General features: G+C 40.6%; 1 protein-coding gene across 1 annotated transcript; it reads right to left on the bottom strand.

Annotated features, from left to right (window-relative positions):
- Positions 1-3569: 3569 nt before the first annotated feature.
- Positions 3570-7292, bottom strand: LOC131360715 (uncharacterized). The gene is made up of 7 exons (XM_058401380.1): positions 7203-7292; positions 6914-7038; positions 6778-6814; positions 6236-6429; positions 4305-5940; positions 4030-4120; positions 3570-3765 (listed from the first exon to the last, which is right to left on the bottom strand). Exons 1-7 carry the CDS (start codon positions 7230-7232, stop codon positions 3635-3637), a joined length of 2244 nt encoding a protein of 747 aa, XP_058257363.1. The 5' UTR covers positions 7233-7292; the 3' UTR covers positions 3570-3634.
- Positions 7293-16310: the final 9018 nt, after the last annotated feature.

A 16310-nucleotide genomic window follows, 5' to 3' on the forward strand; every position in this document is an offset into this window, starting at 1 on the left:
TCCAGTGTGACCATGGATCTGTGTGCATGGCCTGTGACCAGAAGACAGCCGTGGACAGAGTCACTTGGGGATTTTCACACCGTCACAGATCTGCCATTACATCGGTCAGCTTCTGACAGCAAGGAATTAGTGATAAGTCTATAATGAACTCAGAAACTACACTGACCTAATAGTTCCTCATGGGCCCTTGGTTGCTGTTCAGTTGCTGTATTAATCAGTCACAGTTACATTATTTAGTGTCCAGTGTCACCAAAATGAGGATGGGTTCCTTTCTGAGCTTGGTTCCTCTCAAGGTTTCTTCCTCATATCATCACCTGGAGTTTTTCCTTGCCACCATCACCTCAGGCTTGCATTAGGGATAAAATAGTAACTTTAATTTAAATCCATTGTAAAAGGCACTATACAAATAAACTGAATTTAATTGAAAAATTGGGCTGCTGCCATGTGATTGGATGATTGCATTATTGCATAATTGAGCAGGTTCCTAATAAAGTGGACAGTGTGTGTACAAGAATGTCATCCTCTCCAAGCTGATCACTAAACTTGGTGACCAATAACCTGCTCCTTAACACCTGCAAGATCAAGGAGCTTATTGTGGACTTTAGGAAGAAAAGAGGTCACACACACACACACACACACATAGACACACACACACCTATTCACATAAATGGGATTATGGTTGAATGTGTTACCAGCTTCAAGTTCCTGGGGATCCACATCTCTGAGGACTTGGTCTTGGTTCACCAACACTTCCAGCTTGATCAAGAAAGCTCACCAGCGCCTCTTCTTCCTGAGATTACTGAGGAAGTAATTCCACCTTTCTTCAGCTATCTTGGAGAGCTGTGCAGTTGAGAGCATCCTGACCAGCTGTATCTCAGTCTGGTGCAGGAATTTCTCTGTTATGGAATGAAAAGCACTACAGAGGGTGGTGAAAATCGTCCAGTGCATTATTGGGACCCTACTTCCTGCCGTTGTGGACGTTCAGAGGAAGCGGTGTCCAGCAGGCTAAGGAACAGCTTTTACCCCTCAGCGGTCTCCTTACTGAACTCTTCAACTCACTTTAACTCACTCAACTCAACCACCCTTCACACTGATAAACCCCTCAAAACTGCAATATACACTACCAGTCAAAAGTTTGGACACATCTTCTAATTCCATGGTCTTTCCTGATGTTTATTTCTTTCTACATTGTAAAACAATGCTGAAAGCGGCCGAAATCCACAATAATGTCCTTTGAACAGTTGATATTGAGATATGTCTGCTACTGATGCTCTGTAAAGCCTTCATAACGGCTCTAATCTGAGGTGATGTTATTTGGTGATTTCTGAGGCTGGTCACTCTAAATGAACTTCTCCTCTGCAGCAGAGGTAAATTTTGGTCTTGTTTTCCTGGGATGGTCTTCATGTGAGATAGTTTCATCATGGTGCTTGATGGGTTTTGCAAATGCACTTGACAATACTGTTCTTGCTGACCTTCGTGTCCTAAAATAACAACTGACTGGTGTTTGTTGTCATTACATATGGGTTACTTAAGTCCATGTGTGTTATATATATATATATATATATATGAATGTACAGAGAATACATACAGTGATACACTACCAGTCAAAAGTTTGGACACACCTGTCCAAACAGTACTGGAGATTTGAAATATACTATGAAATATATATATATATATATATATATATATATATATATATATATATATATATATATATATATATATATACACTATAATGCCAAAAGTATTCGCTCACCCATCTAAATAATCAGAATCAGGTGTTCCAATCACTTCCATGGCCACAGGTGTATAAAATCAAGCACCTAGGCATGCAGACTGTTTTTACAAACATTTGTGAAAGAATGGGTCGCTCTCAGGAGCTCAGTGAATTCCAGCGTGGAACTGTGATAGGATGCCACCTGTGCAACAAATCCAGTCGTGAAATTTCCTCGTTCCTAAATATTCCACAGTCAACTGTCAGCTGTATTATAAGAACGTGGAAGTGTTTGGGAACGACAGCAACTCAGCCACGAAGTGGTAGGCCACGTAAACTGACGGAGCGGGGTCAGCGGATGCTGAGGCGCATAGTGCGAAGAGGTCGCCAACTTTCTGCAGAGTCAATCGCTACAGACCTCCAAACTTCATGTGGCCTTCAGATTAGCTCAAGAACAGTGCGCAGGGAGCTTCATGGAATGGGTTTCCATGGCCGAGCAGCTGCATCCAAGCCATACATCACCAAGTGCAATGCAAAGCGTCGGATGCAGTGGTGTAAAGCACGCCGCCACTGGACTCTAGAGCAGTGGAGACGCGTTCTCTGGAGTGACGAATCGCGCTTCTCCATCTGGCAATCTGATGGACGAGTCTGGGTTTGGCGGTTGCCAGGAGAACGGTACTTGTCTGACTGCATTGTGCCAAGTGTAAAGTTTGGTGGAGGGGGGATTATGGTGTGGGGTTGTTTTTCAGGAGCTGGGCTTGGCCTCTTAGTTCCAGTGAAAGGAACTCTGAATGCTTCAGCATACCAAGACATTTTGGACAATTCCATGCTCCCAACTTTGTGGGAACAGTTTGGAGCTGGCCCCTTCCTCTTCCAACATGACTGTGCACCAGTGCACAAAGCAAGGTCCATAAAGACATGGATGACAGAGTCTGGTGTGGAGGAACTTGACTGGCCTGCACAGAGTCCTGACCTCAACCCGATAGAACACCTTTGGGATGAATTAGAGCGGAGACTGAGAGCCAGGCCTTCTCGTCCAACATCAGTGTGTGACCTCACAAATGTGCTTCTGGAAGAATGGTCAAAAATTCCCATAAACACACTCCTAAACCTTGTAGACAGCCTTCCCAGAAGAGTTGAAGCTGTTATAGCTGCAAAGGGTGGACCGACGTCATATTGAACCCTATGGATTAGGAATGGGATGTCACTTAAGTTCATATGCGAGTCAAGGCAGGTGAGCGAATACTTTTGGCAATATTTACTTAAGTGACATCCCATTCCTAATCCATAGGGTTCAATATGACGTCAGTATATATATATATATTATGTATGTTCATAAACATTCTGTATAGTCATACATATTTTCTATATATTCATATTTATATTCTGTATGTTCATATATCTACATTCTCTGTATATTCTTATATAGATTATATATATAGTATATTTAGTCTGTATATCTGTACATATGTTGATATTTCACTACTGCTTTGGACTTCTGGTTAGATGCTAACTGCATTTCGTTGCCTTGTACCCATGTGCAGTGACAATAAAGTTGAATCAAATCTAATCTAATCTAATCTAATCTAATCTAATCTAATCTAATCTAATCTAAATACACCCTATAAACATTTACTAATAAACACACAGCTAAATGCACTAATAGATGTAAAGTTATTCATATCTGTAGAAAGTGAATTCAAAATGTGTAGAATAGACTGTAAAGATAAAAATGAGATAAAAAGCAGAAAAACTCAGTATTAGAATAATAAAAATAGACACAAAGCCATTTTAGTTTTTGGTTTGTTTATTTATTTATCAGAGGTTTTTTTTTTGGTTATTTCTTTTTCTGTTTGCTAATGTTTCTGTCACTGCTATCTGTTACCACGGTAACATGGTCAATGGTCACCGGGTACAGGTCTATTCTGACACAGCAGTTGGAGAGCTGAAGCAGCTGGTGAAGGTCTTGGAGATGTTGGAGAAGAACCTGCCCAGCGTTCTGCGAGCGTTCTTGAAGATGGATCGTGAAGTCTTCAATCCTCTGTGTGAGGCTGAAAATGAGAAGAAGCAGAGTTACAGCAAAATGACAACAACTGCTGTTTTATAGCTGATTATCAGGACACATGGTGCAGGTATGGATAAAACTCTTAAACATCATCACACTCTTTAAAAATCATCAGCTAATATCATAAACACAATCGTTATCATCATCTGTTCTTATTTAAAGCACAGGATACAGAGTACTGATACACCAAAAAGACCAGTGGTGTAAACGTGGTCAAATATTACAGGTTCATTTTATTTTAAAGACTTACCGTCATGGAGATCTGCAGTGACGGGCGTGCTCGGCTGCTCACCGTGTGGCAGAGGAACTCTGAGCTGCTTCTTCTTTTGTTTTCTGGGACGCTGAGAATTAAGAAAAAGGCAAATCAGGAAGCAGAACTGCACGTCTAAGATGACTAATAACCTTCAAGATCATAATTAATGAAATAAATCTAGTGACTGATGCCATAAACCTTTCAATGATCACTAAATGCAAATGAAATCTCAGAACCATGGGAGAAGATTTAGGAGGAAAAGTCCTGCGTACCTTTACAACCACGTGCCTGCTGGTCTTCAAAACATAGCGAACTCTAGGCCTCTTCTTCTTCTCCTGAACCTCGGCTGCTTCAGAGGAGTGTCCATCGCTTCCATTGGTTCCATCAATTCCATAGCTTCCATCGCTCGATCTGTTGTTTAGCACATTCCGCAGCAAACCCTTGACGGACTCGTCTACAAACCTGTAAATGAGCTCAGAAGGAAACCGCATGGAGCGTAACATGCTGTTCCTTCTCAGCAGAACAGAATCTGATAAACTACGGCCAATGCCCAGCTCATGAACCGAGCCATCCCCACTGATGTGAATGGGAGTGACATGGTCCTCATTACTCTCTGAGTGTGCTGACACTTCTGTCGATTGATCATCAGCGGCACATTTAGAGAAGAAAGTGAAGAAAGCCTTCAGTTGATTGCGCACCACAGTGAAAAGGTGCAGAGGAACATATGGACTGTTCTGGTCTGAAGGCTTCCTCTCTGCATCTAGAACACTCTCTTCCAGTCCAGAAAGACTTTGGATGTTTGAGGGGCTCCTTGAGTCGGGAGCTGAGTGAACATCAGCGTCACCAACCTGAGCTTCACTTACCCAAGCTTCTGATCCGTTTACCATGGCAGACGTCCCGATCTGCAGAGGAACTCCACTGAACCGCTCGTTTGTGCTACCAGAAGCGACTCGATCCAGATCTACTGACGCCGTCGATGACGCCGCCGTGCAGGAAGCCAAGCCTTTAGCACTGATCAAACCTGTGGAAATCTGTGAATTTAACCTATTTACCAAGATATCGCTAGCAACCTGAGTAGCTTTATCGAGGAGCTGTTCAGCAGCAGCAACAGATTTCCAGGCGTTCTCCCTGCCGACGTCGAGCTCGGCATCAGTTTCGGTACAGACGTCCAAGAGCGTCTTGCTTTTCTTTGGAACAGCTTGTTTCCGTTTAGAGATGAATGAAAACACCGCCTTGTGGATGTCCGCGTGGATCCTTTGAGCAAAAGAGAGGATCTGCTGCCCTTCTGTTCCAGACTGGTCAGCATCACTGCAATCGACAACTACACACATGAATTTCTGTAGAATTTCCAAGGCTGTGTTCCTGGCCAGCTCTATCAGTAAATCCATTTCGGTATCATTGGAGGCAGTGAAGGAGCTTTGAGACGACACGGATGAGGAGGACAATTTTTGATTCATCTTTAGAAGGACTTCACTGATGACTTGTGGGACTATGCTAAAAAACTCATCACTGAAAAGGCTCATAGACTGAGGAATTGATGAAATATAATCAGAAGATGTCACTTCAGTTGTCGTGGAGACCAGGTCAGAGGTCGAGGATACAGTAATCCACGAAGAGGACCTGCTGACGGAGACAGCTTTTTCCAAGCTCTTCATCAGGAGGGACAATACTGAAGTTGACGCTCCTCCAGATCTTTGGAGCTCTTTAGTGTGAAACAGGATCTTATCACAGATCTCATTGGTGCATGCGGTGCTGAGCTCATGCAGCTGTAAGATCGGATCTTCTGCAGGTGTTGAAGGACTCGGTGCTGACGCCGTGCTCCGGATCGCCTCCAGCATCGCACCTTTAACTTCCGTGACGACTCTCTGACCGAGATGACAAATGAAATCGGACACCTCCATAGGGGATCTTTATACACACACAGGAAAGAGAGTACAGTAACAGGAATGAATATTATTTTCTCGTCAAGGCACACATGGACTGAAATAAATGAATGCAAGTGAAATAGGACAATCAATGTTAAATTCATTTTCTCTTTTTAAACAGCCAATGGATCAGAAAACCCATGTGATTAATCATTCCAACACCATGGTGCTGAATCCTGGATTCTGATTGGTCAGAAGGTGTTGATGAAGCAGTGCAGTAAAGTTGATGATTGTAAATATTAAGAGTGAAATCTGAGCAGCAGCTTGGTGAAGTTTACCTTTGAGCTGAGGCGTCTGAGGCAGAGCACTTGCTCGATTTCGACTCAGCCATTTCCTTCAGTTTGTCACTCGCCTCGAGAATCGCTTCCATCCCGAAGCTCCTGCTGAGAGGCTTCAGTAAACGCCGAACCACAGCAGACGACACCTCTGTCACGATTTTAGAGCACACAGAAGCAAACTCCAACCTTGTGAGCTTTTGAAGGAAAAGAAAGAACATCAGCAACGTGATCAGTGACATGACAGAGTGTTCAACCAAATGAAAGCAGTTTCTGAACTCTGCTGTGGTTCAAACCCAGTTTTAAATGAGCCACATGATGTGATGCTTACAACAGCATCAGTTAACTCTTCACATAACAATGAATAAGACTACTATAAATCGTAGAGATTTACACACATGACTGAATCTAACTGACTCTTTCTCACATCAATAAAGCCAATAGAATATTACACAATACACCGATTCATCTCTTCATTAGCCAGATCAATCAACTCATTCTCATATTTACATCCCATTCATTATTCCTTATTCTCACACTCTTACCTTCTTGGTCATGCCCCTGCTCACAGCTGTCCATTCCCTTTAAACACACACACACAGAGTAAATCAGCATCTACTCATTCATTCACATGTAAATGAACTGAATAAAACATTATTGAGAGTCAGAGATCGAGCATACTCATCGCTCAGATGAAGAACCAGCTCCATAATGTCCCTGAAACACTTGGGTCTATGGTCAGATGTGGTGCTCAGAGTGGACACTCCAGCTCTTCCACTCTGGCTTCTTCTCTTCTTCTCATTCATCTGTAAAAAGGACATGGAGTTCAGCAGAGTCCTTGCTTTAACTCAGAGTTTTTAATCATTACAACAGTGAGCATAAATATTAGCACTCATCCTGTTTCAGTCCCAGAATCAAATGAATCAACATCCAGTTGATGCGCCAACTGATTCACATGGACCTGACTCACCTTTGAATCACGTGAGTAGAAATTTTCCATTGCTTTATCTACAAAAACACAAACAGATCGTTATTAAAGTAGATTCTCTTAGAAACATCTACAACTGTAAGAAAGCGGAAAACACACAATAACGAACAGCGCTCTAAAAAAAGATCAACAGCGGGCGGGTTTGTGTTCAGAACCGATTCATCAGTGACTCTTTTCAACATAGTGAACTAAAACGAGCCGCACACATGAGGACTGTAAAGTTTAGTCTTCAGTCCTACAGCAAAGTGATGAGAATAAAGTCAGTGTTCAGGAGCGGCTTCCTTTACACGCCATGTTTAAACTCAGGCCTCATCTCATCTCTCACATCTGTCACACCAACAAGTGGGCCTTCTTAATAACCGCATTTTTACATCTTTTCATCAAAGAAAAAGAAAATATTGGCACGTGAAGAAGCGCTACCTTGGCTCCACATAACAACAACAATAATAATAGCAGAATAATAATATGAGTTATTATTAATGATAATAATAAGAGTGAGGATTGTCGGAGCTTACCTGTCTTGTGATCTGTATAACACAGTAAATGATCTGGTACAGTCGGAAGTCGGATTAAGAATCTTCTACTCGGTAACCCGGTATCCTTCTGTGACGTCATGGCTCCCTACTACTACGCTTTTAGAAGCCAATCACGTTACGTTGTTTCAACCGTCAGCCAATCACGTAGCAGCTCCACTTTGTCCTCTGTAGCTCAGCGCTGCTGAAGCGAGCGGCGGTTTTTAGCCGCGAGGCTTTGAGGCGAACCTTAAGGGACTGTGTGAAACACCGCGTTATATTAGCTTTCTACCGCTAACATCACTTCAATAAAACCTTACTTTCACAGACCTTTACTGTAAACATCAAGTGAACAAAAATAAATAAAAAAAACTGGCCAAGGTTTGCTAATTAATGTTGCTGGTTTGAATGAAGCCCGTAGCAAGGATGCTAAATGTTTGTGTTTTTTTTAACCCTCATGTACTATCGAGGATGTTTTCATCCACTAGGGTTCATTTTTACTCTTAATTTGGTCATAACTTTACTGGGTTTCACCAGATGGAATGATTTTTGGTGACAAACCTTAATTTGACATCAATATTTGAACTATTTTTGAATGTTCAGTAGGTCAGTAATACACTGTGGTCAAATTCACTACACCTTCGTTATGTTCAGGATGAAAACATCCACTAAATTAAACTGCTGTAAAAATAGATCAGATAAATATTAAATTTAATATATTAAATCTGTTAATCAATCTCAGTTCTGATCAAAACTACTAAATATTTTATAAAAATCCAGGATTTTAACCCTTTAAATGCCAATTTCTTAAGTGATGTCACTGATTTGGGGATAAACACACACAGTGACTGATTTTCAATATAAAAAGTCATTGTGGACTGGATATTTTTTAGTTTTTATCACAGTCTTGGATATGTCAAAGATTACTAACAACACTGACTCTGATGTATTATATGTATTCAAACTGGCTTTACCATCAAGAAAAGACAAGCATTTCATACACAGGCCTATGTAAAGGGTCAATGGGGCCACTTGGTTGTCAACAGTAAAAATTTGACCTCTTCCCACAGGAAAAACCACCAACAATCAAGAATGTATGATTATATAGTGTCATGGCTGTCCAGTCAAAAAATGTTCTTATAATGGAAGTCTATGGGGCAAAAACATCCAGAAAAAGTAAATGAGGGAGGTTTCGGCAGCAAAAGGGGGACCCACACAATATTAGGCAGGTGGTCATAATGTTATGCCTGGTTGGTGTATAAGTCAATGATGTGGCAGCAGCACATTAGCACATTGTATAAAATCCTGCAGATCCAGGTCAAGAGCTTCAGGCATGATGATTGTTGGTGTCAGATGGGCTGGTTTGAGTATTTTTTATAACTTCTGATCTGCTGGGATTTTCACACAAAACACTTTACACTTTATACAAAATGGTGCATTAAATCCAAAGCATCCAGTGAGCAGCAGTCCAGTGGAGAATGCTTTCTCTGCACGCTGTGAGACGTTAATACCAATCAGTCACGGCTGAACACCACAGCCTTTTTAAGTATCATTACTGAGCATGTGCATCCCTTCATGGCCACAGTTTACCATCTTCTAATGTCTACTTCCAGCTTGATAATGCACAATGCACCATGCACCATTCTCTATTAAATTATTATTTCTTCTTTATTTGACTGTATGAAATTAATGTTGTAATTATGGAAGTTACAATTCAACAATCATCATTTTTTTTCTGAAACCTTTTGTTTATATTTTGCTGATGAACCGAGTATTTCTTTATCCAAGCAGTGATGATGTAAATAAAGCGTATTGATGTTCTGCTCTGTGCAGGTGGATTCGGTTCCCAGCCGTCCTCACAGTCCTTCACCTCAGTTTGTGCGACTCTCTCTCTCTCTCTCTCTCTGACCCAGGTGAGATGACATGATAAACCTGTACATGGACAAAGAAAGATGGAGAAGTTGAAAGGTTAGGTGACCGTGTTGGACGTTACCTCCTCAGTTATAGCTGGACTGGTTTGATGGTGAGTTTGTCTTTTTTGTGTGTGTATGCTGTGTTTTTACTCTAATGGCTCCTGAATTATCTTAATCATCATAATCATCATCATCATCATCATCATGTGACCTTCTTTTACACAAACATTACACTACAAATGACCTGGTGATCTGAAAGCACAGAAACACACTGTGTTAAAATTTTCTCCAAGCTCTATTTCTAACACTAGAGTGCAGTAAGGGTTTATTTCTGCCTAGTGCACTGACATTACAGACATTTCAGATATGCCCAAACCCAGCTAACTTCAGGGTCAGAGGGTCATGTGACCATGTAAAATTATTTATTAAAAAAGTTTTTATGTCAGACTCAGACACTGGTGACACTTTATTGTTGATATTTACCTTATTTTACTACCACCCTGCAGGTATATGGAGTATAATACAGTCCCTTTTCTCTGTCACCTGTATACAATGTTAACACGCCATGCTGGACATATTGTAAACTGCAGTACTAAAAATATTTCAAATCTCAAAATGTGTTATTAATGCCTCTGAGTGAGCAGTATGATGATATTGTTAGATCCTGATAAATTATTTCTCATTGCATTTCTCAGTGTCATGGATTAAAATTCAGAGTGAATGTTTAGTTATTGTGTGTTATGTTTAATGTCCCTACATGTGTGTGAATGCTGAAGTTCACCTCTCTGCCAGTGGCTCCTTGTTAACACTGCAAGGTTTTCACAGCCACTTCAGCAGAATCAGATGCACCATGTAGTGGATAGAGACCGTTCACCCCAGCAGATGACCCCGATGCAGGCCAACAAACTTCTACTGGGTGGAATTCTCTTCGGATGTGACTTCTACCAATACCGCCTTCTACAAGGAAAAGCTTGAAGCTTCTACACAAGCTCTTTGAATGCTCCACAACATCTTCTCTTCACTACTCGACCCCCCAGCTCCACTTGCTTCCTCCTCTCTGACCACTGAAGACTCCACCACCTTTTACAGCGAGAAGATTGAGAAGATCTGCCAGACCTTCACTTCTGCCCCAACTTCACCTACATTACACAGCCAGGACTTCCGTACTCCTTCATTGTGGCATCTCTCAACCGTAGCATCCGAAGAGATTCTGCAAATCATCCAGTCTTTCAATCCTACCACCTGCCCACTAGATCCAATCCCTTTCACTATGCTCCAGACAATCTTACTTGACTTCCTGCTCTTCATCACCACAGTCATCAGTGGATCTATAGCATCTGGCCATGTACCAGCTACCTTCAAAAGAGCAAGGGTTATCCCCATCCTGAGGAAACCTGCTCTGGATCCCTCAGACATGAGCAACTACAGCCCAGTATCACTTTTCTTCTTTCTTTCTAAAATTCTTGAAAGCATTGTTTATAATCAACTATCTGTCTATCTCTCACAGATGAAGCTCCAAGATCCCAACCAGTCTGGATTGAACCAGTCTCTCTCAGATCTACTAGCACTGCCCGAATGGTCCCACCATCTCTCAGGGTAAGAGGTAGGTACACATCTAGACTCTTCTCATAAACTTCCCCTAGATGTCCGAACAGCCAAGTCACTGACTTCATCTTCAAACGACTGATGAAGTCCTACCTCTTTCTGAAACACTTAAACTAGCTCTTATTGTCCCTGTTTGTTTTTCATGTAGTGTATGTATAGTATTTAAAAAAAACTCCCAACAGTTTTAGGCCAATGGTGTCCTGTCTGTGACCTACTGAACCAGTGTTAATGTATTCATTGATAGACTTCAAAGCACTTTTGTACGTCTCTCTGGATAAGAGCGTCTGCCAAATGCCGGAAAATGTAAATTTGAAAGGGAAATCTTTTGGTGTCCTTTAGGTATCTCCTGGTCTGTGTCCTCAAGGTGTCCTTACGTCTAGTTTTCATCCTTACAGTGACCCCAGGTAGTGTTTCTATGTTCTTGATGTGCCCCTAAATCTGTGCCCTTATGCCTTATTTTGTGTCCTTATGTTGTCCCCAAATCTGATTTTTTATGATTTCGTGTCCTCACGGTGTGCCCAGGTCTTTTTTTTCTGTCTTTGCAGTGTTCCCATGTCTGTTTTTGTATCCTTTATGTGTCCCAAGGTTTGTTTTTGTGTCCTTGAGGTGTCCCCAGGTCTGAATTTGTGTCCTTAAGGTGTGCTCAGGTCTGCTTTTGTGTCCTTAATGTGTCCTCAGGTCTGCTTTTGTGTCCTTGAGGTGTCCCTAGGTTTGTTTTTGTGTCCTTGAGGTGTCCCTAGGTTTGTTTTTGTGTCCTTGAGGTGTCCCTAGGTTTGTTTTTGTGTCCTTGAGGTGTCCCTAGGTCTGCTTTTGTGTCCTTGAGGTGTCCCTAGGTTTGTTTTTGTGTCCTTGAGGTGTCCCTAGGTTTGTTTTTGTGTCCTTGAGGTGTCCCTAGGTTTGTTTTTGTGTCCTTGAGGTGTCCCTAGGTTTGTTTTTGTGTCCTTGAGGTGTCCCTAGGTTTGTTTTTGTGTCCTTGAGGTGTCCCTAGGTTTGTTTTTGTGTCTTTGAGGTGTCCCTAGGTTTGTTTTTGTGTCCTTGAGGTGTCCCTAAGTTTGTTTTTGTGTCTTTAAGGTGCCCGCAGGTCTGTTTTTGTGAGGTGTCCCCAAATGTGTTTTTGTGTCCTTACGTCGTCACTAGATCTGTTTTTGTGTCCTTAAAGTGTCACCAGATTTGTTTTTGTGTCGTTAATATATCCCCAGGTCTGTTTCTGTGTTCTTAAGGTGTCCTCAGGTCTGTGGTTTAGCTTTTTAGGGTTGTCCAAAAAAGTTGACATTGTCTGATTTGCCCTGTCTGTTAGGGGGTCAAGACTAACATTGTGGTTTAGTTAATTTCCTGCTCTCATGCTCAACAGCTGAGATTTCAGCTACATTTACATTAATGTCATTTGGCAGACGCCCTTATCCAGAGGGCCTTGCTCAGGGGCCCAGCAGAGTTGGCTTGGTGGACCTGGGGTTTGAGCTCAATTCTCTGCTCAGTAGTCCAACACCTTAACCACTGAGCCACCACATCCCCAGCTAGTATTCTGTATTATACTGTAATACAACATCATCAAATAATTTCACAGGATATTTGCATGACAGGAACTAATCACCTTCTCATGTTGACCTCCTTAACATGCATATATAATTAATATCACACAATGAGGACAGCTGTCCTACTGATTATTAGCAATGGCCGATTCACAGCAGTCCTTCTTATGTAATATTAATGATATCACAGCTTCTAAAGTCTCATGTCTTGTCTAAGGTCAGACAGTCCTGATACTGGAATCAGTAATAAACTTTGGAGTTAAGAATTTCTAGCCCCGTCATTCTCTAACGTTGTCCAGGGTCCATGAAGCATCACTTTGTTTTTGTTTTATAGTATATCAAACAAAAGTGTATAGTATACATTTTTAATATATAGTATCATCTCAATTTTAATCAGCATGTATTGTGACAACTTCATATGTAATGTGTAGTTGTCCTTGTTATATACACACCCACTGTGAAAATGAATTTCCTCTCTGAGGACAAATCTATCTACCTATCTATCTACCTATCTATTCATCCATCTACCTACACTATATTGCCAAAAGTTTTGGGACGTCTGCCTTTACAGGCACATGAATGTAATATGGAGTTGTCCCACCCTTTGCGGGCTATAACAGCTTCAACTCTTCTGGGAAGGCTTTCCACAAGGTTTAGGAGTGTGTTTATGGGAATTTTTGACCATTCCTCTAGAAGCACATTGTGAGGTCAGTCACTGATGTTGGACGAGAAGGTCTGGCTCACAGTCTCCGCTCTAATTCATCCCAAAGGTGTTCTATGGGGTTGAGGTCAGGACTTTGTGAAGTTCCTCCACACCAAACTCACTCACCCATGTCTTTATGGAGCTTGCTTTGGTCACTGGTGTGCAGTCATGTTGGAACAGGAAGGGGTCATCCCCAAACTGTTCCCACAAAGAGCATGAAATTGTCCAAAATGTCTTGGTAAGAAGCTGAAGCATTAAGAGTTCCTTTCACTGGAACTAAGGGGCCGAGTCCAACCCCTGAAAAACAACATCTGAACTCGATGATTTGGAGGGGCAATATAGAGTATCTGTCTATCTATTTCAATGAGAGATTACTTTACAATAAAGTGACTTGGTATAGTATGTGTGTAAAATAAAACGCAATTTAACTTCTGATATAAATCTATAAAAAGCATCGATATCTTCAGCAGGAAGAATGATAAACCAGATTTGAATTTATTATATTTTCATATGTTTACAGTTGAAACTCTGAAGTTATATTAATTACACAAAAGACAGTTATAAAAATGTAAACTTCTAAAAACAAAACACAAAAAAAAGGGAAAAAAACTACATTAAATCTTTGTTAAAACTGAAAGCAACAAATGTATAACCTACTATACATAAGCAAGCAGGACAAAGCTTAGCATGGGAAAAAAAAAGAAAAGAAAAGGAAAAATACCCTTCAAACACGGGCAGCATATATCTGATGTCATTCCAAGTAATCTGTTTCATTTGTGAAATTTTTTGCATTAGTCTGAAATACATGATTGGCTTTAAGCAGTATACTGTATTACTCTTTCACATTTGGAACATTTTTTCCTCCGAAAACAGTCAGGATTCCCATCTTAACGTATGCGCAATTTCAAACTCCAAGTGTCAAGCGAATAAACTGCACTTCTTTTTCGACATACTTTGAAAAACAAAGAAAAAACCCCCAATATATTTAATATATTCATATTTCAAATAAAATTAATTCACACAAAACACATTTGGGATTAAATAAGAGAAATAAGTCAGGGAGGTGTCGGGGAAAACTGTTGTACACAATCCCTCAAGATACCGCAAAAGCCACGCATTTTCATAGAACACATTTAACACATATTTAAATTAATATTAATTTAGGCAATCCCCCAGCAATGCCCATACTCCTACTCCTACTTCTAGTTTTGAGTAACTCATTTGAGTGGAATAAGTTTCATTGTTAAGGTTTTATCAAAAAAAAGAAAAGAAAAAAAAAAAGCAATTCACACACACACATATTCTAGCAGTGATACAAGTGTCATTTGTAACACCATTATAAAAGGTAGAATTATTATATATTATTGTGTACTAAATGTACCAAAATCCCTAAAAATGAACATATGTATAGATGCGGAGGTAGACGTGTATTTCCTGAGATGATGCCTTGTTTCCAAGAAAGAAAAAAAAAAAGTTGTTGTATGTGTATGAAACATACGTTTGTTAATTCTTCCACGGCTGGAGAGGATATCCAGCATTTCATCAGAATATAAAGCACGTGTTGAAAAGCTATCCAGAAAAGAAAGAAGAAAATGTTATCTCTTGGGAACCTTAAAGAAAATAAAATCAATCAAGGCGATTTCCTTTTCGAACCTGAAAATGTCTAACTGTTAAAACCACATCTCTCTTAGTGTAACATTAAATTCTATGGAAAGAGAAAAAAAAATAAAAATAATAATAATAATTGTCAAAGCATAAGGCATCCTATAATAATGTGTGAGATGTTCTGGTTGTCGTTGCAATACACAGTGAAGTCAAAATTGTCAATATGATCTTGGGGGGGGGAAATCCACATTTCTCAAAACAAAAAAATAATAATTAAATGCACTTAACTCGTCACACTATCTTTAGATGGTGACTGGAGCGAAGGTTAAAATATCTATAGCTGTATAGAACAGAAACACTACCGCGATACATGACAACGGAGCTATATCTCAAATATCTTAAATCTCAAAAAGATCTTGCGTGTCCCTGACGGAGACAAAGGGAACGATTTTAATTCACAAAATCAACTGATGTTGACACAAGAATAAATGCAGCAGGCATGGAGGGCACTCTATCCACTAAAAGGCAGCAAGATATCTGGTAAATGCCACCTCAGATCATACAGCAGAGGAAGAACAGAGCAGTCAGAACTTATAGCTCTATAGAGGAGACTTCTACATCTGGTTACGAGATGGTTATAAGGCGGCACAGACTGTACGTGTGACGTGATGTGAACCTGGCTCTGTATAAACTACTGTATACCATCCAAACTGTTTTCGTGTAAAGTGGTTGAGTTAATGGGGTCGCCTGAGGGTACAACTGAGTAAAATGAATGGTTGAGGTAGATAGAATGAGTCTAGTAATAAGAACATTATGCCTCGAAAGCTACGAGGTAACTACTGCTGTCGCTTCCTGAAAAAGCTTTTTGTTTATTATGAATAAACACCTTTTGCTTGCAGAGATGCTGAAGTAACCTATACGCCAGTGAATAGAAGAAATCAGCCAGATGCAATAGAGCTAAGGCTGGGGAAAAAACACTGTCAAAGTCTGTTTTGAGGTTTGCATTTGACATTTTTCAGCTTTTAGCGTGTCCGGAAAGCTGCAAATGCTACTAATAAAGACCTGTGTTAGAAAGCCATGCCCTCTGATACCCGCAATAAAAGTTATACAATCAATACGCAACCTGACCCTGAATATAGTGTAACACTAAAGTTTGTACAACAAAAAGCATCACAACCGCATAATGATTAGTGAACATCCCTCCAACGTCTAGTCAAATAATG

Source organism: Hemibagrus wyckioides, linkage group LG10 (assembly GCF_019097595.1).
Source record: "Hemibagrus wyckioides isolate EC202008001 linkage group LG10, SWU_Hwy_1.0, whole genome shotgun sequence".
In the NCBI taxonomy this organism is placed as follows: Eukaryota; Metazoa; Chordata; class Actinopteri; order Siluriformes; family Bagridae; genus Hemibagrus; species Hemibagrus wyckioides.